Source organism: Nannospalax galili, unplaced genomic scaffold (genome assembly GCF_000622305.1).
Source record: "Nannospalax galili isolate Female #2095 unplaced genomic scaffold, S.galili_v1.0 scaffold251, whole genome shotgun sequence".
NCBI classification, from domain to species: domain Eukaryota; kingdom Metazoa; phylum Chordata; class Mammalia; order Rodentia; family Spalacidae; genus Nannospalax; species Nannospalax galili.
In genome coordinates this window covers 441120-460654 of record NW_008329576.1, presented here as the reverse complement: position 1 = coordinate 460654, position 19535 = coordinate 441120, and the positions used below count along the sequence as shown (strand labels likewise).

General features: G+C 47.5%; 2 protein-coding genes across 2 annotated transcripts in view; both read right to left on the bottom strand.

The window, feature by feature from the left end:
• Positions 1 to 87: 87 nt before the first annotated feature.
• Pfdn5 (prefoldin subunit 5) lies at positions 88 to 3855 on the bottom strand. Its single transcript, XM_008838550.2, has 6 exons — positions 3699 to 3855; positions 3397 to 3499; positions 3072 to 3103; positions 1726 to 1800; positions 1523 to 1628; positions 88 to 294 (listed from the first exon to the last, which is right to left on the bottom strand). The coding sequence occupies exons 1-6, from the start codon at positions 3768 to 3770 to the stop codon at positions 218 to 220; spliced, it is 465 nt and encodes a 154-aa protein (XP_008836772.1). The 5' UTR covers positions 3771 to 3855; the 3' UTR covers positions 88 to 217.
• A 934-nt stretch (positions 3856 to 4789) lies between these two features.
• The window catches only part of Espl1 (extra spindle pole bodies like 1, separase), a 29182-nt gene continuing 14436 nt past the window's right edge, over positions 4790 to 19535 (bottom strand). The window contains exons 13-31 of the mRNA XM_008838535.3: positions 19004 to 19123; positions 16913 to 17084; positions 16404 to 16532; positions 16125 to 16281; positions 15586 to 15695; positions 12613 to 13598; positions 11895 to 12258; positions 11576 to 11737; positions 9738 to 9951; positions 9450 to 9640; positions 8381 to 8508; positions 8130 to 8252; positions 6696 to 6851; positions 6416 to 6586; positions 6188 to 6292; positions 5892 to 6007; positions 5642 to 5725; positions 5343 to 5507; positions 4790 to 5146 (exon numbers count right to left, since the gene is read on the bottom strand). Of these exons, the coding sequence (XP_008836757.1) occupies positions 4939 to 5146; positions 5343 to 5507; positions 5642 to 5725; positions 5892 to 6007; positions 6188 to 6292; positions 6416 to 6586; positions 6696 to 6851; positions 8130 to 8252; positions 8381 to 8508; positions 9450 to 9640; positions 9738 to 9951; positions 11576 to 11737; positions 11895 to 12258; positions 12613 to 13598; positions 15586 to 15695; positions 16125 to 16281; positions 16404 to 16532; positions 16913 to 17084; positions 19004 to 19123 (3861 nt within the window). The 3' untranslated portion in view covers positions 4790 to 4938. The remainder of the gene's footprint in view (positions 5147 to 5342; positions 5508 to 5641; positions 5726 to 5891; positions 6008 to 6187; positions 6293 to 6415; positions 6587 to 6695; positions 6852 to 8129; positions 8253 to 8380; positions 8509 to 9449; positions 9641 to 9737; positions 9952 to 11575; positions 11738 to 11894; positions 12259 to 12612; positions 13599 to 15585; positions 15696 to 16124; positions 16282 to 16403; positions 16533 to 16912; positions 17085 to 19003; positions 19124 to 19535) is intronic.

Here is a 19535-nt window from a genome sequence, read left to right as displayed (position 1 = left end):
TGTTTTCAGGCTCGGGAAAGACTACCCCTTCTCGACCACCCCCTCCTGGCTCATCACAGGTCCCTTGTTTAATGCAAGAAAAGACCACCATTTTCTCACTTGCACATTTATTAACATTAAACACAAGATTCCCTTCCAGACACCAGAAGGCATTGCCTACAAAGTCCCATGCCCCTAGAAACAGGGTCCCTCCAACTCTCATTTAGGCAACATACTCTCAGGCCTTGGCAGCAGCCTGAGTTGCCCCCAGGGCTGTGAGCTGCTGAATCTTCTGGCTCATCATTTCCATGACAGCTATGAGAGAAAAAAGAAGAGTCACATCCTGGTCAGGAACTATAGTGGAGAACCTACAGTTAAGGAATACTGACAGGTGGACAATCAACTACAATTTGTTAAACTGGAAGAACACACATAACACTAAATTTAGATTCTACACTGTGTCAGTCACTATGCTAACCACTCATACAAATGAACGCAGTGTTAGCCATAACCAGAAAACTGTCACGTCAGGGCTGAGGGTACAGTACTTGGCTAGTACACAGACCAAGTTCAATCCATAACACCATTAAAAAAAAAAAAAAAATCAAGAGCCAGGCATGGTGGAGCCATATTTGCAGTCCTAAATTAATCATATCCTTGTTTTTTTTGTAGGGGCACAGTTGTTAAGACACAGTCTCATGCAGCTCAGGCTGGCCTTGAACTGGCTACATAATCAAGGATAACCCAGAACTACTGATCTTTCTGCCTCTGCCTCCAACTGTCTAGTGCTGGGATGACAGGTGTGTGCCATAAAACCTGGCTGTTTTTTTCCTTTGGAGACAGGGCCTTGCTATGCAGCTCTGGAACTCACAGCAATCCTCATGCATTAGCCTCCTCAGTGCTGGGAGTACAGGTATGTGCTACCATGCCTAGTGCAATGAATGTTCTTTTTTTTGTTTTTTGTCTTTTTGAGACAGGGTCTCCCTGAAGCTCCAGCTGGCCTCGAACTCACAGAGATCTGCCTGCCTCTGCCTCCCAAGGGCTGGGACTAAAGGCATGCGCCACCATGCCCAGCTGAATGTTCTTTTTAAATTATGTGTATGTATGTGTCTCTGTGGTGGTATGTGTACCATGAGTGCAGGTGTCTGAAGAGACCAGAAGCATCAGATTCCCCTGGAGCTAGAGTTACAGGTGGTTGTGAAGCCCTTGATGTGGGTGCTGAGAACTGAACTCAAGTCCTCTACATGAGCAGTTAAGTGTTCTTAACTGCTGAACTAAGTCATCTCTCCAGTCTGTAATGAATGGTTTTTACTGTGGAGGAAGAAAGGGTCAAGAGGCACCCTGGGGCTGGTGAGATGGCTAAGCAGGTAAAAATGCTTGCCAAATAAGCCTGAAAATCTGAATTTAATCTCCAGAAGGAGGAAAATGATTCCTGAAAGTTGTCCTGACATCCACACATGCAGTGGCATGCATGGGTCCACACATACACAAAGTAACAATAAATAAAATTTAAAAAGAAAGAGATGCTCTGGGCAAAACCTACCTTGTTTCATGGCATGCTTCTCCTGCAGAGCTGGCTGGATTTTCTCCATCTGCTTGGTAAGGAAGTCTATCTTCCTTTTGAAAAAGTCCTTGGCATCCTCAGCTGTCTGCAAGATCAGAAGTAAATGAAAAAAATAAAAGACCCTGAACTACACTATAGCTCTTCCCTTCACAGAGGGCATCCACATGCTGCTTTCCACTCACCTTCTCTACATAGTAGCCAGTTCCCACATCGATGAGCACATGCTCCACATCATGTAGCTTCCCGGGGACATACATCTGAGAATCGAGGATTAAGAGAAAAACTAGCCCAGCATAAGCCATGATTCTGCCAGTCCAGTCAAGAAGTCTTCTAAGACCCTTCCTTTTCTAAAAAGCTGTAAGTGCTGGGTGTGGTAGTCCACGCCTTTAATCCCAGAATTTGGGAGGCAGAGGCAGGCAGATCTCTGTGAGTTCTAGGCCAACCTGGTCTACAAATTGAGCTATAGGCTAAATGGGGCTATAGGGAGACCCTGTCTCAAAAAAAAGAAAAAAAAAAGTTGTAAGAGAACTGAGTAATCTGGAGGTCTTAAATTTACACCTATGACTCCAAACTGGGCGAGACATAGTTGGTTCCTTATCCAGAAAACACACCCTGGAATAGTTTCTTTTCCTGATCCCCTCTTGCATCCTTCAAGGAGTTCCTGCAATTTCCCCCTTTAGATACAATGATTCTCTCTTGAGGCTCTAGAATAGTGCAAGTGAAAAACCAGCCTCATTTTCCTCTAACCATGGACGCTGATGGGATTATTACTAATTTTTTTTTAGGGGGGTCTTTTTTGAGACAGGGTCTCCCTGTAGCCCCAGCTGGCCTTGAATGTGGAGATCCACCTGCCTCAGTCTCTGGAGTGCTGGGATTAAAGGTGGGGACTACCACGCCTGGCGATTATTACCTTAAAATTTTTTTATTTTGTGTATACGTGTGCCCACCATGGAGCATGGTTGTAAGGTTTGGTGGCAAGTGTCTTTCCCTGCTGAGCTATTTGCCAGCCCTATTATTTTATTTAACCATTCCCCACTACTCTGCTATTCTTGGGCTTCTCATTTAGCCGATAATTTCTCAAGACTACAGATTACAAGTTCCCTATTGCCAAACTTGTTCCTTCAAGTGGAGCATTCAACCGGTAGACAATCCAGGTTTCTTAGTGAAAGTAGTTTAGCCCAGAGCTACAATTAAGTTAAGAAACTGAGGGTTAACCAACAAGTTCCCAACTTCAATATTCTACCATTTTTTTTCAACTGCTTTTGTCTTCTTCTAAGTTATTAGCAGAAGTGCAAACTACCAGTTTTATCTTCTTATTAGATATCATCCCCAAACAACAAAAAGAAATATCACACTTCAATTCTTCATACTTTCTGGTACACACCAAACATTAGTCAGACAGTGATCCAAGGTTAGATAAGAGAACTATGAAGTGTGTAAATCATGAGGAGACCGTTGTGTAATCAACGCTTTCCCCGATTTAGGGCAGACTGAGAAAGCTTGGTAGCAATTCCTGTGGAAAGGATACAGAACTCGTCAGTGGAACCAGTAATTCTTTTCCTGTGAAAGTAATGAAAACAAACAGCTGCGAAAGGTTGGCTATTCCCACGCGAAGGTGTTAAGGGAGCTCCAACAGGGCTCAGCGTCCACACACAGTGCCAAACAACAGCAACAGAGGTGAAAGGAGCTGAGGGAGGTCCTGTACATTTTGGTTCTCCGGAGGCAACATGCAGGGGCTCGTGTAGCTGTACGCGATATGTAACGGATAGTTTTCTCCAAGGAAAACTGGACTAGGAAGCGGGACAAGCCGGTTCGCGATGTCCCCCAGGCGCCCTCACCCGCCTATCCCGTACCCTCGTTGCTCTTGTTCAGCACGTTCAGACAGTCCTTGGCTTCCACATACTTGGTCTGTACCACCTTGAGTTGGGCAATGGACGTGGACAAGAACTCCACTTCCTATAGAGAGGGGGGTGGAGAAAGGGTCAGTTCGGGGACCCGGGAAGAGCCGGCTGGGCGAAAGGGGGCGGGTCCTGGGGCCGGACAGGGGTTCCCCTGGGAAGGAAGCCTCGGACCTGGGAAAGAACCGGGGAAAGGGCGGCTTCGAGTGGGCAGGACGACCTGAAGCACGAGAAAGGTGCGGGGGGCCCATCCCCACCTGGTCCAGCTGGTTCTTGAGCATTTCCAGCTGTGGCAGACTCAGCTCCGTGATGTTAATCGACTGCGCCATGTTGGAAAGGAGAACTAACGAAGAGAAAGCCGGCTGGCCTAACGACGCTCTAGCCAAACTCGGCGCATCTCTATGGCACCGCCAGGAGGCCGCTCTGCGCCAGACATCTCTATGATCCTGGGTCTCTGAAGAGTGATGAGGATTGGAGGCTTGTTTAGAGACATCAGCACGTTCTGCCACAAAATATCCAAAACTTAGAGCCGTGAAGTTGTAACAAACAGGGCTTCTGTCCTCAGGGAACTTAAAACTAAAAATCCTCAGGACGCAACCACAAGATTGCAAAACGGTAATACACTACTCCACGTTGATGTGACAAGCCTGTGTACCATCAGCTGGTGAAAAGGTGATTTGGGCAGATGGGGTGGAAAGAACCCTAACCCCTAAAGAACACCAAGAAGTACACTACAGTGTTTATATATATATATAAATTTTTTTTTTTTTTGAGACAGGGTCTCCCTGTAGCCTCAGCTGCCCTGGAATTCACTGTGTAGACCAGGCTGGCCTTGAACTCACAGAGATCCGCCTGCCTCCGATCCGAGTGCTGAGATTAAAGGTGTGCGCCATCACGCCCGGCAGTACAGGAATTATTAACAAAATAATAATACTAAGTGCTAGATGTGAGGAGCATACGACGTGTGCTTCCCAGAAACTTCAACTTAGGAAGACAGGCCCCATGAGTTGAAAAACCTGACAGAATCGGTTGCTGGCATTGGTAAGTGTAGCAGCCTTAGTGGGAAGAGTAATGATTTCTAAAATCGTTTAGGGGAAACAGGACAATGGCGGTACTAAAGGCACCGTAAGAAGCCTCACCGCTCTTCCTCTCTCCCCTTTTAGCATTTTGATGTCCTTCTCTGTAGCCTTCTCCACCAAGGCTCAGCTGAGAAAGGCTTTGTCTTTCTTCCCAAAGCTCTCAAATTTGAACTCCTGAAAACTGTTCCCATGTGCGGGGGTGGGGGTGGGGGTGCCCATGCCTGGGCTGTCAGGTCTTTAGATATTTTCAAACTACACACAATGAGGTTTGATATATCTTTATTATATTAAAGTTAAATTAAAAGACGTTTCATACAAAACATTGGGGAAAAAATTACTTTAAAACATTCGAAATACTAAGTTAAATATACATTTAGAGGTAGATAGTCACATAGCTTCTACCATAGATAAGACAACTTCAGGGTGTTTGTAGAGTGACAGGTAGGCCATAGGCTACAGGTGCAGAACCAATAAGATACTTGAGTCGGGGAGCCTGGCGAGCCTGGCCGACATAGTAGAGAAGGGGTGCTCCTGGGCCTGCTCTAAGCCAGCCCTGCAGCAGAGCCTCTGTGTAGCGGTCAATGTCACGGTCAGTCACATCCCAGAGATTACCTAGAAACAAGGGGCTAGAAAGAGAATGAAGAAACACAAAGTATGGGTGCTATATTAGAAATGCCTTATGGTGGTGAGTAGAGAAGAGAACCAATGAGGATCTCCCTTGGCCCATACCTCTAGGAGGGAACCAGGACAGAAGGAAGGTGGGGCTTGAGAGGAAGGATTCAGGGAAAGAACCTAGGGCAGGTCTCATCCCTTGAGCCTCACCAGCCAGCCATGATGTACTTGAGCACAATGCCAGCTCCCTCCAGGTTTCCATGTACAGCCAGGGCCCCACTGCTGCAGCCAAACATTAGAGCCACTGCCCGGCAGCTCAGCCGCAGGACAGCCTGCCCATCGAGGAAGCGGGCACCAGCTCCATGCCCTGCATAGCTAAGGCAGAAGGAAGCAAAGTAAGTGCTGACCTGTTAGTACTTGACCCTACCTCTGTTTCCAGAGACTCCAGAATGCCAACCCATAATGATGCCATCCTCCAGACTGCCCAGTTCCCTGTCCTAAACACTCACATATATAAGTCATGCTCTGTCAGGGCTGCCTGCATTTGTTCAGGGCTTGGAACCTCCCCAACAACTCCTTTCCAGCCAGCTTCACTGCAGGGAAAAGGCACGAGTAAGTGCATGGCAGGCACATGGAGCAAAGAGGGCAGAGGGAACAGCAGACAATGAGACAAAGCAACTGATTTCAGAGCACAGGCACATTGCCCCTGAATGGTCTCCACCCTTCCCCACCCTGCTTCATGTCCTCATCCCCAATGACCTGCTAAAATTGGCTCGAAATCGCTCCTCTGTGCTTGATAGGTTATTGTGAGGGTTCAGGACATAGAAGGTATTCTGTGGATCCACACCTTGACTCAGCACTGATGAGGCCCCAGCCTGAAGGGTGGACACAGGCAGTTAGGACCCTGGCCTCTCTAGGAGGCCCAACCTCTAGCAAACTCCATCTACACCTGACCCATTGTCCAGCCTCTCCTATCTTCTAGGGCTCTCTGCCCATCTTTCTTTAGGTCTCCCTAAATTGCCAAGCATTCCCAGGCCTCATTCCCTGAGTCCCACCTCTTTGGTGATGGAGTAGCTTAGTAGAAAGTGGAAAGAGGGCAGTCGGGTGACAGGCTGTGCTCGAAGGCTAGGCATGCTTTCCCATGGCAGCTTTTGTAGGTCCTGGGCAAAAAGATTCCAAGGTTACCATCCCAAGCCACATAAATGCAGGTGTCTGAAGGGGCCTGAAGATGAGCCAGTGCTCATTATCCTCTACATACTTCTCAGTGCCCCAGGGAGCCTTACCTTGTCTAACACCAAGACAAGGTGCCTACTGCTTGGGACCATCTGGCTCTGTACCCGTCCTACCGCCTCATTCAGGAGCTCTTGGGCACGTTCTGGCTGGGCAGGGCACAGCCCATAGGCCAGGGTCTGAATATCCTGGCTGGTAAGGTTCCTGGCACCACTGAGAATGACCTACAGAGGAACAGTGGTTAGCAGGTGTTATAACTCTCATCTCCATTCCCTGTGGCTGGTAGAAAAATACCATCCCAGAGGCTTCCCCTCTCCTGCATCCTGAACTTACTTTTAGCAGAGTAGAGTCAGGATATTCCCAGCCACATTCCTGCAGCAACTCCTGTAGGTGGGAGGCCTCCTGGGCAATGCTGGGCTCCTCACTAGATGGCAACAGCAGCCCCCGCCAGCAGCCCAGCACATGGTTCTCTAGGGAGGTGATGAGGTCCTGTGAGCAGGGATAAAGCCTTCAGTCAGAAGAAGCATTTCACCAACATTTTGTAGGTGAGGAAAGGGGTCTACCAGATATCATAAAAGGTAAAGTCTATAATGCCTTTTCTTTTTCTTTTTTTTTTTGGGGGGGGGGTCTTTTTGAGACACAGTCTCCCTGTAGCTTCAGCTAGTCTGGAACTAACTGTGTAGACCAGGCTGACCTTGAACTCAGAGATCCATCTGCCTCTGCCTCTGCCTCCTGAGTGCTGAGATTAAGGCCTGTGCCACCTTTTCATTTTTTAAAAAAAACTTTAAGGCTGGGCGTGGTGGCACACGCCTTTAATCCCAGCATTTGGGAGGCAGAGGTAGGTGGATCTCTGTGAGTTCAAGGCCACCCTGGTCTACATAGTGAGTTCCAGGACAGCTGGGGCTACAGGGAGACCCTGTCTTAAGAAGACCCCCCCAAAAAAACCCTTTTTAAAAAAAAGTATTTTATTGCCTCTGCCTCCCAAGTGCTGGTACTAAAGGAATGCGCCACCATGCCCGGCTTATTTTTTGAGACTCTCAAAGAGACTTTATGTCACTATGTTGTTGAGAAATATGAACAGGTGAGCAATGGGCTTAAATATTTTTTCTTCAGTGTATTGTTTTTCCTTTATAAGAGCGGCTCTCCCACTGCTAGGCTGGCCTCAGACCTGGAATCCTCCTGTCTCAGCCTTCCCAGAGATTGGACTGCAGGCTTGTTCCACTATACTTGGCTCTTAGTGCTTCTTTATTTATTTAGACAGTGTCTTATATATCCCAGACTGGCCTTGAAATTATATATAGCCCAGGCTGGCTTTAAACTTGCTACGTAGCTAAGGATGACCTCAACTCCAGATCCTCTTACCTCTACCTCCCAAGTGCTAGAATTATAGGCATGGACTATCAGGTCCAGCACATCAGTGCTTTTTAAAACATCCCACTGTCAAACCCCTTCAAGTGTGGAGTGTTTACTTAAACCCCTTCTCAAGTGACGTAATTTTTGTTGTTTTTGAGACAGAGTCCCCACTCTGTGGTCTGAAATTCACTATAGTCCAGTCTGGTTTTGAATGTGATATATTCTTCTTGTCTTAGCCCCAATAGTACTGGGATTGCAGGCATGAGAGACCATGCCCAGATAATTGGGATTTATAAAGAAAGGACTTGAAGTAGCTTATTTCTGACCTGGACCTCTGCTGATGAAGACACTGCGCCCCACCCCCCAACCCCCTTTTGTGGCAGGCCTGAGCCTTCCCACTCTGGCAGCACACACCTCCATTCTTTGATCCAGTGCCAGCCGTCCCGTCCACCATGCTCGCTTCTCAGTACAGCTACTGTTTTCTTTCTGGTCCTTCTGGATGGCATCAAACTCTTTCAGCACTGAGCTTAGTGGGAACTATGGGAGATGATAGGGTTGTGAGATTGGCTTACCAAGTGACCATTACCTCTCCATCCTCTAGCCATAGAATGCAGGTACCAAGGCATACCTCTGGCCAACATTGGTCCTTGGCACAGGAACCCTACCTTGTTTTGGGCAGTGGGGATCTTCACAGTGACTGGAGGGTTGTCCTTTTCCAGTCGAGTCAGCAGGAGAGTATTGCCCAAGGTTCCAGGCTGAAGAGTAGCCAGGGCCAACACGCAGACAGTCACTCCTGACATAAACAGAGGACACACCCAGAATCATGCCAGCTGTTAGAAAGCATGCCCAAGCTTGGCATGGTGGTGCATGCCTTTAATCCTAGCACTTGGGAGACAGATGCAGGGGGAATCTCTGTGAATTCAAGGCCAGTCTGGTCTATATAGGAAGATAGTGAGTTCCAGGTCAGCTGGGGCTGCAGGGAGACCCTGTATCAAGAAGACAAAAAAAGTTACATTATATTAATTTCCTTTTGTGTGTATATTTGTGTGGGGTGGGAAATTCAAGGCCAGGCTGTGTTATATGGGAAAAAAGGGAGTTCCAGGTCACGTGGGGCTCCAGGGAGACCCTGTCTCAAAAGACCCCCCCCCAAAAAAGGCAAAAAAAAAAAAAAAGCATGCCCAGTCCTATCTTTTACATGTATCCCTCAGGACAACTCCAAGAAGTCTTCCCTAGTCAGTGGAGTTCAAGGTGACCTCTTGCCCCTGCAATTCCCTGGGAACAAGTAGCTGGTATATTTGTGGCCCTCACAGCAACTAACAAAGCCCCCCTTTTCCCCCTACCTCCAATAAAGCACTCAAATCATCTGTCAATCAATATGTTTCATTTTAGTGTCAGAAGACTCTAGACAATTCATTTCATACCTGAAGACCCCAAATTTGCTTATAACATAGTTGAGGTTAAAGAAAGTCTTCCAGTGCCTAGAAGGCTGAGGAAGGAGGATTTTTTAGTTTGAGACCAACCTGGGCTACATGGTAAGCACCTGTATCTGAAGAAAGGAGGTAAAGAAAGAAGGGGGAGGGTGGGAGGCAGAGCAAATAAGGAAGGGACAGAGGAAGAGAGGAAGAAGGACGGAGAGAAAGAAGGAAAAATAGGACGTAAGGAGCACAAAATCAATTCCTTAGGCTCCTCTACCCAGCTTCTCAACTAGAAGATGTCAGAAGCCTGACACCATACCACTGGGGATCAAAGCCAGGTGCTCCTGGAAACTGTTCTTCTCTGCCTGGGGAAAGTGGCCAGGTCCTGGAGCCCTGAAGGAAAAGAGGTGCTGGATGCAGGCCAGGGGGACATCTCCAGGCTTCTCATGCAGGCTCATCCCCTGAAGCTGCTCTGCTAGTTCAGGTGATCCTTGGTGCTTCTGTGCCTTGCTGCAGGTGACAAGCAGGAGTGAGTCCACCTCCTTCCAGGTCAGGACCCCTCCCTGTACTCTGTCCAGTATGAGTACCTAAAACAGTGAGCACTCACCTGAGCTGTCGGTGCAGGTGGGTGAGCAGCTGGTGACGACAGGTGATGGAGACAGACTCAGCAACAAGGAAGGCAGTGGCATAGGGATCCCGGTGACCCAGGCACAAGGCCAGTAAGCGGCAGAGGTGGGCATAGAGCCCACTTGGAGGGCAGTGACTGACGCCACGGAAAGCAATGCTCAGTGAGTCAGACATGGAATCCAGGGTAGAAAGATCTAAAAAAAAGTGTCAGGATGCTTGATAAATATGAACCCCTGGGGCTGGAGAGATGGCTCAGGGGTTAAGAACACTGGCTGGTCTTTCAGAAGACCCAGGTTTGAATCCCAGCACCCACATGGCAGCTAACAACTGTCCATAACTCTAGCTCCAGGGGATCCAACAGCCGCTTCTGACCTCTGCAGGCATTGCATGACACAGGTGCACTTACCTACATGTAGGCAATACACACGTACACATAAAATAAAAATGATAAAATAAAAAAAAAATATCGAGGTGCATTGGGGCTGGAGAGATGGGCCAGCCACTAAGAGCACTGGCTGCTCTTGCAGAAGACCTAGGTTTGACTTCCAGCACCCACACAGAGGCTAACAACCATCTATAAGTTCCAGGGGCTCTGGTGCAGTCTTCTGGCCTCCCGGGGCACCACACAACGTGGGTGTATATATATATATATATACACCCCCTATTTCCTAATTGATGGGAACTTCTGAGGAGTCCCTATCTCACCTCCTATCAGAGAACAGCTACTGTTTAGGAAGGTAATGTTCCAAGAGAGTTGATATGCTAACAGGCATCACTCTACTCTGGATTCTCCATGATGCCCCATTTTACAATGAAAGAAAAGCTCAGAGAGTTTAAGTCCTTTGCACAAAGTGGTGAATTCAACCAGGTTTAGGGACTACTGGATCTAGGTAGATAGCCAGAACCACAGGTAGACTAGAAAGACATCGGGAATGCCTGGCATAGGTGCATATCTATAATCCTATCGCTCAAGAGGCTGAAGTCCAACAGGATTCCTACCGAGTTCCAGGCCAGCTGGGGCTACAAAGTGAGATCCTGTCTCAGAAAGCTAAAAAAAACCCCACACTACCATGCCTGGCTTTTTTTCCCCCTAGTTCTTGGGAAGCGCAGGCAAAAGGATCAGGAATTCAGGGTGATCCTTGGCCACATAGCAAGTCCAATGTCAGCTTAAGCTGAGACCTTGTCTCCAAAAAAAAAAAAGAAAAGAGGGCGGGGAGATGGTTCAGTCTGCAGTGCCTGCTGTGCAAGCATGAGGACCTCAACTTGGATCCCAGGTAAAAGGTAGGTACAGTGGCATATGCCTGTAATGTAAGCTCCAGGTTCAGTAAGAGACCCTGACTTAAAAAATGGTGAAGATGGGGCTGGAGAGATGGCTCAGCGGTTAAGAACACTGATTGACATGGCAGCTAACAACTGTCTGTAATGCACTCCAGTTCCAGGGGATCCGACGCCCTCTTCTGTCCTCCACAGGCACTGCATGACACAGGTGCACTTATATGCATGCAGTTATAACACTCATACACATAAAAATAAATTTTAAAAATAAAAAAATAAATAAGATGGAGAAGCAATTGAAGAAGACACCAGACATTGACCTCTGGCCTACACACGCCTACACGCACACACACACACACATACACACACTCACACACGCAAAGTTGAGCACAGTGATGCACACCCGTAACTCCAGAGGCCTGGGCTACCATGTCTTAAGAAGATATAAATGAAAATATACTCCCTCCTCCAAGACATAGCTATCAAGACTTAAGAGGCCCAGTCCTCTTCAAATGAGCAAACTTCAGTAGTTAATATACTTACCAACAGGTACAGAAACAGAGAGAGGCTGGAGCCAAGGACTAGGGTCCCTCTCAGCTTCCTTGTCTGGGCATAGGACAGGTAGCTCTGCCTTGTTGGAGTCCCGTCTCAACAATTCACATTCTCCTGTAGCTGGAGGAGGGCCTGCAGCTGGTACCTTTCCACCTAGGGAGAGATTTTTCATGATGCTTCCTGTTCTACAATCCACCCGAGGGCTGGAAAAGCCTGGACTGCGGTAGTATTACTTCTTCAGTGGTTCTAGTGACGCACCTTAGCCTGCCCCCCCCAGGACCTGCCTTATTTCTTGCTCTCGCAGGCCTACCTGAGGCTGAGTCTTCCCCATCAGAAGCCCTGAGAGTCTCAAAGCTCATTTGCATCTGGTCACTCAGTTGCTCCTCAGGGATAGTCCTCATGATCTCGGGTCCCAGTTTGGTCCGGCCACAAAGGGATGTCTGGGGACTCTCCTCTTCACAGTGTCTTGATGCCACCTTCTTGGCCTGTCGACCCCTACCCCTGGGGTGCCCAGGAGTACTCCCTGGGACAACCGCTGCATCTGTCTTTACAGTAGAGCTCTTCCTAGTTTGGCCCCGGCATCTGGAAGCAGTCCCTCGTCTCTTAGGTCCCTCTACAAGTTGTGTCTCAGCTGAGGCAAGGTCTTCCAAGTCACTGTCATCACTGAAGTTCACCTGAGACAGAAGAGAGAAAGGCAAAAAGGACTTTCAATGATAACAACTTCTGACAGCAGGTAGTACTGTGGAGAGACACCCACAGGCCTCGTGAAGACTTCAGAACTGACTTCCCACACATGGCACTTGCCACTCAAGTCCCATGGTGCTTGAAAAAGGGTTGGAAAATAAAAGAGAGGAAGAATACAGGAAAAGGACTATAGAGCTCAAAAAATGTAGGGTACTGCAAACAGCAGATCAACACGCCACTAGGTCATGGGTAGCTACTGGACAAGGACCAGTCTCTGTGGAATATCCTCTTCTAGAATCCCTCTCCTCCCAGGCCTCCACCATCTAGACACAACCCCACCTCACCTTGAGGCGAGTCTGGACCCTCCTTTGCACCCTGGGGGCCAAGGGAACTTCAGGCTTGCTCTTTGTAGGGTGGACTTCTTCAAATATGGTGAAAGGTACTTGGGGACCAGCTTGCCGAGCTCGGCCCTGGGGCTTGGGTGTACAGGGAGGCCCGCTATCTTCCAGACCTTTCTGAGAGGTATTACGAAGGGCTGGGGGAGCAGAGGCTATGCGCTGGCGCCCTTGTCCAGAGGATTTTTGGCTTCGAGTCTTAGAGGGCACTGAGACTGGGGAGCTTATTAATGGTGGTTGCCAGCCCCAAGTGCTTGCAAAAAATTGGGTAGTGCAGCAACTGAAGCTCGCCAGCTTTGCAAGGGCCTGAATCAAGAGCAAGCTGGCTTGCCAGGACTCGAGGTGTTGTATCCGAGTTGCCACAAACTTCAGCCCCGACGCCAGAACCTTCCCCAGGCTCTTGTTTGATGGCTGGCTCAGACCCTCCAGTGCCAGATGTGTGTACACTTGAGCCATGATCTCATCCAAAAGGCTTGGGACAGAGGAGGGGGATGCTTTGTGTTTCAAGGAAGCTTGGAGGTTCTGGATGAGGCGCTTGGTGGCTGCAGGGCAACCCTTCAACACAGCTTGTAGCAGCTCCAGACCCTGGGCCTTATGACCCATGGCCAGTCTCAATCCTGCAGTGACCAACAACCAGCGTAGACAGATTGCTGAGAGGACAGGGCTGGCACAGAGTGAGCAGTCACAGGTGGGTGAGTGGGACAGGAAGCCTGGGCTGGGCTGGGGCTTGGTTTTCAGGATTGGAGAGGAGTTTGTAGAGGGTGCAATGGGCCCAGGCTCCTTGGGCACAGTGGCCACCAGCTCCAGAGCAGGGCCTCTTAGAAAGGGTTCCTCCTCTGGGAGTTGAGGGGAACAGGGGACTTGTGCCTGCTGTCTCTCTTTCTTCATGTGGATCTTCTTCACAGAGTCTGGGTATTGGGTCACCACACCAAACTCTGGGGAGAGAGCAGATCAAAACTTAAACTGAGAGAAACAGTCTCAAATACCTGAGCTACCTCAGGGTCCAACTCCCAATGTATATGTTATTCACTTATAAGTCACTCAAATGTACCTCTGTGTAACATACAATGACATTACTGCAGCCTTTTTTTTTTGGAGAAAAATACCAATATTTTCTATCCACTAAAGAAGGGATCAACAATCCACACCCCACTCTTGGAGCTGGCCCAAATCTCACCCCTACCTGACTAGTCCTATGATCCCAGCCCAAAACATGGAAGCTGTCAATTTCCTCAATTTACAAATTAAAAAAGAAGCCAGGAGTGGTGGCGCACACCTTTAATCCCAGCACTTGGGAGGCAGAGGCAGGTGGATCTCTGTGAGTTCGAGGCCAGCCTGGTCTCCACAGAGAATCCAGGCCAGCTAGGGCTACAGGGAGACCCTGTCTCAAAAAGACAAAAAAGCAAAAAAAAAAGAGAAAAATCTATGTTCCCACCTAACTATATTGGGTTGGGAGAGATGCAAATGACATACAGAGGTAAAAATAGTTAATAAGAATGTATAGTCAGGCCCAGGGGCCTACACCTATAATCCCAGCTACTGGGGAAGCTCAGACAGGAGAGGACCTGAATTTAAAATTTTATTTAAACTTGTGCTGGGCACTGAACCTGGAATCTTGTACATGCTAAGCTGGCACTCTACCACTGAGTTACATCTTCAGCCCTAAATTTAATTTAGATCTAGAAAGCCTAAATGTGGGGTTAGGGAGATGCTCAGCAGTTAAGAGCATTGGCTGTTCTTGCAGAGGACCTGGGTTCAGTTTACATAACACATAGGAGGCCTAACAACTGTAACACCAGTTTCAGGGGAAATCCAATGCCCCCTACTGGCCTCCATAGGCATTGCACATGTGTGCACTTAAATGCAGAAGGGGCTGGAGAGATGGCTCAGAGGTTAAGAGCACTGGCTGCTCTTGCAGAGGTCCAGGGTTTGGTTTCCAGCACCCACATGGTGGCTAACAACCTTTCATAACTCCAGTTTCTGGGGATCCGACACCTCTTCTGACCTCCGTGGGCACCGCATGACACAGATACACTTTCATACATGTAAGCAATACATTCATATACATAAAATAGAAATTTAAAAAAACATGCAGGAAACACATAAAATAAAAATAGATAAATTTTAAATATTAAAGTATTTTTAAAAAGCACCAAAATAATCTTTTTGTTTTTGAAAAGATATGTATACCATGTATGTTCTTGTTACCCATGGAGGGCAGAAAAGGGTGCCTGGAACTGGAGTTACAAAGTGGTTTTTTAATTTTATTTTTATTTTTTGTGTAAGAATGTTTTGCCTGTATGTATACAAGTACATCTATGCTTACAATGCCCACAGAGGCAAGAAGAGGGTGTCAGGTTCCCTGGAACTAGAGTTACAGACTGATGTTAGCCACCATGGAGGTGCTGGGAACCAAACCTGGGTCCTCTACAAGAGCAACCCTGCTGTTAACTATTCAGCAATCTCCCCAGTCCCCAAATAATCATTTTTTAAAAACCTTTATTTAGTCAGGTAGGCCAGGCCTGGTGGTGCAAACCTTTAATCCCAGCACTCAGGAGGCAGAGGCAGGCAGCAGATCTGTGAGATCAATGCCATCAGTTCCAGGCCAGCTGGGGCTACAGGGAACTGTCTTAAAACATACACACACACACAAAACCACAACACCCTAAAATAAATAAATGAATAAAAAAATCTTAAAGCCAAAATATATTGAGCAGCACTGAAGCTACAGCCAGGGAGGGTTGGTCCTGTGCTGATTCTCACAGGAGGAGGAACACCAACGGCCTAATTAAAGTCAAGGGGTACTGCCTCTAAGCAGAGGCCTGGCTCTGATTTAGAATGGAGCCATTCTGCAAATGAGAACATGTTGTTGCACATGTGCATTCGTCCCACCACCCTTGGGCAGGGGCTATGGCAGCTTACCTGTGCAAGACTCAAACAGGAACAGAACCTGCTGCAGGTCTGACTGGCAGAGCTCAATGTCACCGCGGGCCAGTTCCAGCTCTCCCTTCAGCACAAGGAACAGGGCACACCTTGTGAGGAGGAGATGAAAAGCAGTCAGTAGAATGCTGTTTTCCTGGAGAGTCACTCTTCGCCCATTTCCCAGGCCCAGCCCGTGTCATCATTCTCTGCATCCTCAAAGTTGGCATACAGCTTTGCTAGGGAAAAACCCTCTATGCTCTCTCATCCCAAATTATCCTCTGGCAGGATTCCCCAACTGCATTCAACAATAACAATAAAAGATCTTGTGGTAAATAAGCTTAGGGAAAGGCAGTAACTAGTTGTCCTTTGGAGGCATATGAACATGTAACCTTGATTAACTTAGCAGTTCCTGCTTAGCCATGGAATGTCTGCTCCCACCAGTCCCACTAGATACAGCATGGACTTTCTAGAATCCTTGGGGAATCTACATTTAAAAGCACGTGGCACTCGGGAAGTAGAATCAGTACCCTCTTACTCACTGGCAAGGTATCTGCAGCTTTGTTGTAAGTCTCAGGGCTTCCAAGCAGAAGGCCTTGGCTTCACTCACATTCCCCAGGTGGCCCAGGCGGCTGACCAGCTTCTCTGAGCAGCTCAATACTTCTGTAAGAACCTGCCATTTTTGCACAAGATTTTCACCTATAGCAAAAGATAAAGACTTCAGCAAAGAAACACAGTCAGATACTCTGGAGACAAAATGGCCAGCCCTGTCATCTGGTGTGTCCATTGCCACAGGGCCCTGCCTTCCTCCTCAGACTCACCATAGTCCAGAAAGGGTGACTGCACAGCTGCTTTCTGAATTGAGAGCACATCACCACCCATCAGCAGGAGGATAATGCTGCGGAGGAGCTTGTGGGCATCTATGAGTGCTGTCTCAGGTGTCTGCCAGCCTTGGGTCAGTAGGATAGAGAAAGATTATCCAGCAGCATGCTTACTACCTTCAACTAAGATAGCAAACACAAAGCATGCTGCTACTCTTTTCTTTCTGCACCTAAGGCAGAGTTAACCAATCACAGAACTCCTTCCCTCTGAGATCCCATGGGGGGGGGTGTCTTAAAATTTCTTTCAGTCTAATATTCCAAAAAGCGACTTGTTATTTGATTAGCAGTAGAAGGTAAAGTAAAACTCATTCGCTACCACAGGCCTGCTCTGTGTAGGTTCTAGAGGCTGGTCCACATGGCTGGACAGCAGGGGATGAAAGGCTGAGACTAAAAGGTACCAGACTAACCAGAACCATCACCCAAGAAAGCTGCCAGCACCCCTCTTTCACCTTGAGCCCAGAGCTGTTCACGTAGAGCTTCTGAGAGGATGTTTGATGAGAGGCTAAGGTAGACAGCCAGTGTTTGCAGGGCCTGGACACGTAGCAAGTACCAAGCCTTCGATGACTTCTGGAGGGCAGGATCCCGAAGGACAGAAAGCAATAGAGAAACACCCTCAGTCACCTGAGAGAGACAAAAAGTCAGAGAAGAGTCACAAGCATTTCAGAGTTTGAGAGGTACCCCTGGAAGTCTGCAGTCCAATCCTCTGCCTTTAAGAACAAAAAATACTGGCGCTGCAGAGATGGGTCAGTGGTTAAGAGCACTGGTTGTTCTTGAAGAAGACCCAGGTTCAAATGCCAGCACCCACATGGCAGCTAACAACTGTCTGTAACTCCAGTTCAGGGGACTGAATGGACTCTTCTGTCCTCCATGGGCTTTGCACGAAATGGGTGTAATTACCTACATGCAGACAATATACTCATACACATAAAAGAAAAAAGAAAAAAAAGTACTAAGCCGGGCGTGGTGGTGCACACCTTTAATCCCAGCACTTGGGAGACAGAGGCAGGTGGATCTCTGTGAGTTCAAGGCCAGCCTACCCTATATATTGAGTTCCAGGCTAGCTGGGGCTACAGGGAGACCCTGTCTCAAAAAAACAGAATGGAAAAATACTGGGGCCAAAAAGATGGCTCAGCAGTTAAGAGCACGTGCTGCTCTTGCAGGGGACCTGGGTTCTATTCTCAGCAGCCACATGGTACCTCACAGCAGTCCTTAACTCCAGTTCCCGGAATCAGATAGTCTCTGTACCCTCCCTGAGCACCAGGCATAGATGTGGTACACAAACAAACATGCAGGAAAAATACTCAAACACATAAAGTGAAAATAAAAATACTAAACCAGGCATGGTGGTGCACGCCTATAGTCCCAGCATTTGGGAGGCAGAGGCAGGCGGATCTCTGTGAGTTCAAGGCCAGCCTGGTCTACATAGTGAGTTCCAGGCCAGCTGGGGCTACAGGGAGACTCTGTCTCAAAAAGATAAAAAAATAAAATAAAAATACTATAGAAGAGAACCAGAGTTTGTGCAGGAACAAGAACTGACTAATAAACACACCTAATTTGAGCTAAAGCGGAGATCTTCTGGAGCCTACTGGAGTGCTAGACTAGGGCCCCAATGCCTTCTCAAGCCCAAATCACCGTTTCCTCATTTTTCTTCCTTCCTTCCTTTTTCTCTTTAAGTTTTTGAGGCTGAGTCTTGCTATGTAGCCCAAGCTGACCTCAAACTGGGAGTTCCTCCTGCCTCAGCCTTCTAAAAGTTGGGATCACAGGCGTAATCACCATGCTGGGCTGTCTTCCCCAACTTCTAAACCCCTTTGCCCCTGTAGAAACTAGAGAAGAATGACAAGAATAACATCTCTACTACAAGGTGAGGATATTTTACTGCTTTAGAGGCATGAACATTCTACTTAGCTGCAGGAAAATCTCAGAACACAACAAATATACTGAAAAATCCTAAAACTTTCCTGAGATCCAGAGTCTTTGGGAATTAAAAGAGTAGCAGAGTTAGGATTAGGGTGTAGCTCAATAGCAGAGCACTTGTCTAGTATGTGCAAGGCCCTGGTTTCAATCCTTAGCACTGCAAAAAAAAAAAAACTCCTTGCTTTTTTGGAACTTCCCTGGAACAGGTAATAACTGAAAGGGAAGTTAACTCTTTGGTGAGTAGCTAGTAGAGTCCCAGAGTAAGTGAAGAGGGGAAGCTGATTTCACATCTTTCAGGAAAGGATCATGCTTTCTAAGCACATTTTAATGGGGTCATTTGAAAGGAATTTTAATAATTTAGGGTAATTCTCAGTTTTGATGAAACAACTTAAGAGCCTTTGTGATACTTCAGTCTTGGATGTTTGCTGTTTTGCTTAGTTTAAAATCCACTCAATGGCTGGGCTTGGTGGTGCACACCTTTACTCAGTACTCTGGAGGCACAGGCAGGCAGGTCTCTTGAGTTCAAGGCCAGCCCAGTCTACCAAGTTCCTGGCCGTCAGCTGAGGCTATAGGGAGACCCTGTCTCAAAAAGACCAAAAAAATGAAAAATAAAAATAAATAAATACCTTCTGGTAAGTCCAGCAGAGTTGACTTCGGAGCAGATCACAGGTCAGGGAAAGGAGCAGGTGTGTGTCAACGGTCTGATCGAGTCTCTTCAGGCTTGATTCTGCCTCTTTCAGATATAACTAAGGAAACAGGGGTGCCATCAACATGCTGGTTGAGACTCTTCAAAGTCAAGTCAAGTGAAGCATGTGCAAACAAGGCACTGAATATTATATTATCTCAAATATTCTATTTATATCTATTTAAAAGTTATTCATTTGTTCCCCAGAACATTTTCAGTTAACTACCACACTAAAAGACAAAGCTGGCAAAAAAGAGCAAGCAGATCTTCCATACAATAACTTTCAAAGGGTGGGGACACAGACTTCTATATGTAATCAAACAATGTCATAAGTGCTGTCCAGTAGTAGGGGGACCTAGGAAAGACGTTAATGCTGCCTTGAAGATGCAGATATATAAAAGGCTTCATGAGGGTCTGGAGAGATGGCTCAGCGGTTAAGAACACTGATTGTTCTTGCAGAAGACCCAGGTTCG

Coding starts and splice junctions, on each gene's coding strand:
- Pfdn5 (XM_008838550.2), bottom strand. CDS start 3,770: ATGGCGCAGTCGATTAACATCACGGAGCTGAGTCTGCCACAGCTGGAA. Junction 1,801..3,071: donor TGGTTCCACTGACGAGTTCT/GTATCCTTTCCA, acceptor CTCGATTCTCAG/ATGTATGTCCCCGGGAAGCT. Junction 1,629..1,725: donor CTGGCTACTATGTAGAGAAG/GTGAGTGGAAAG, acceptor CTGATCTTGCAG/ACAGCTGAGGATGCCAAGGA.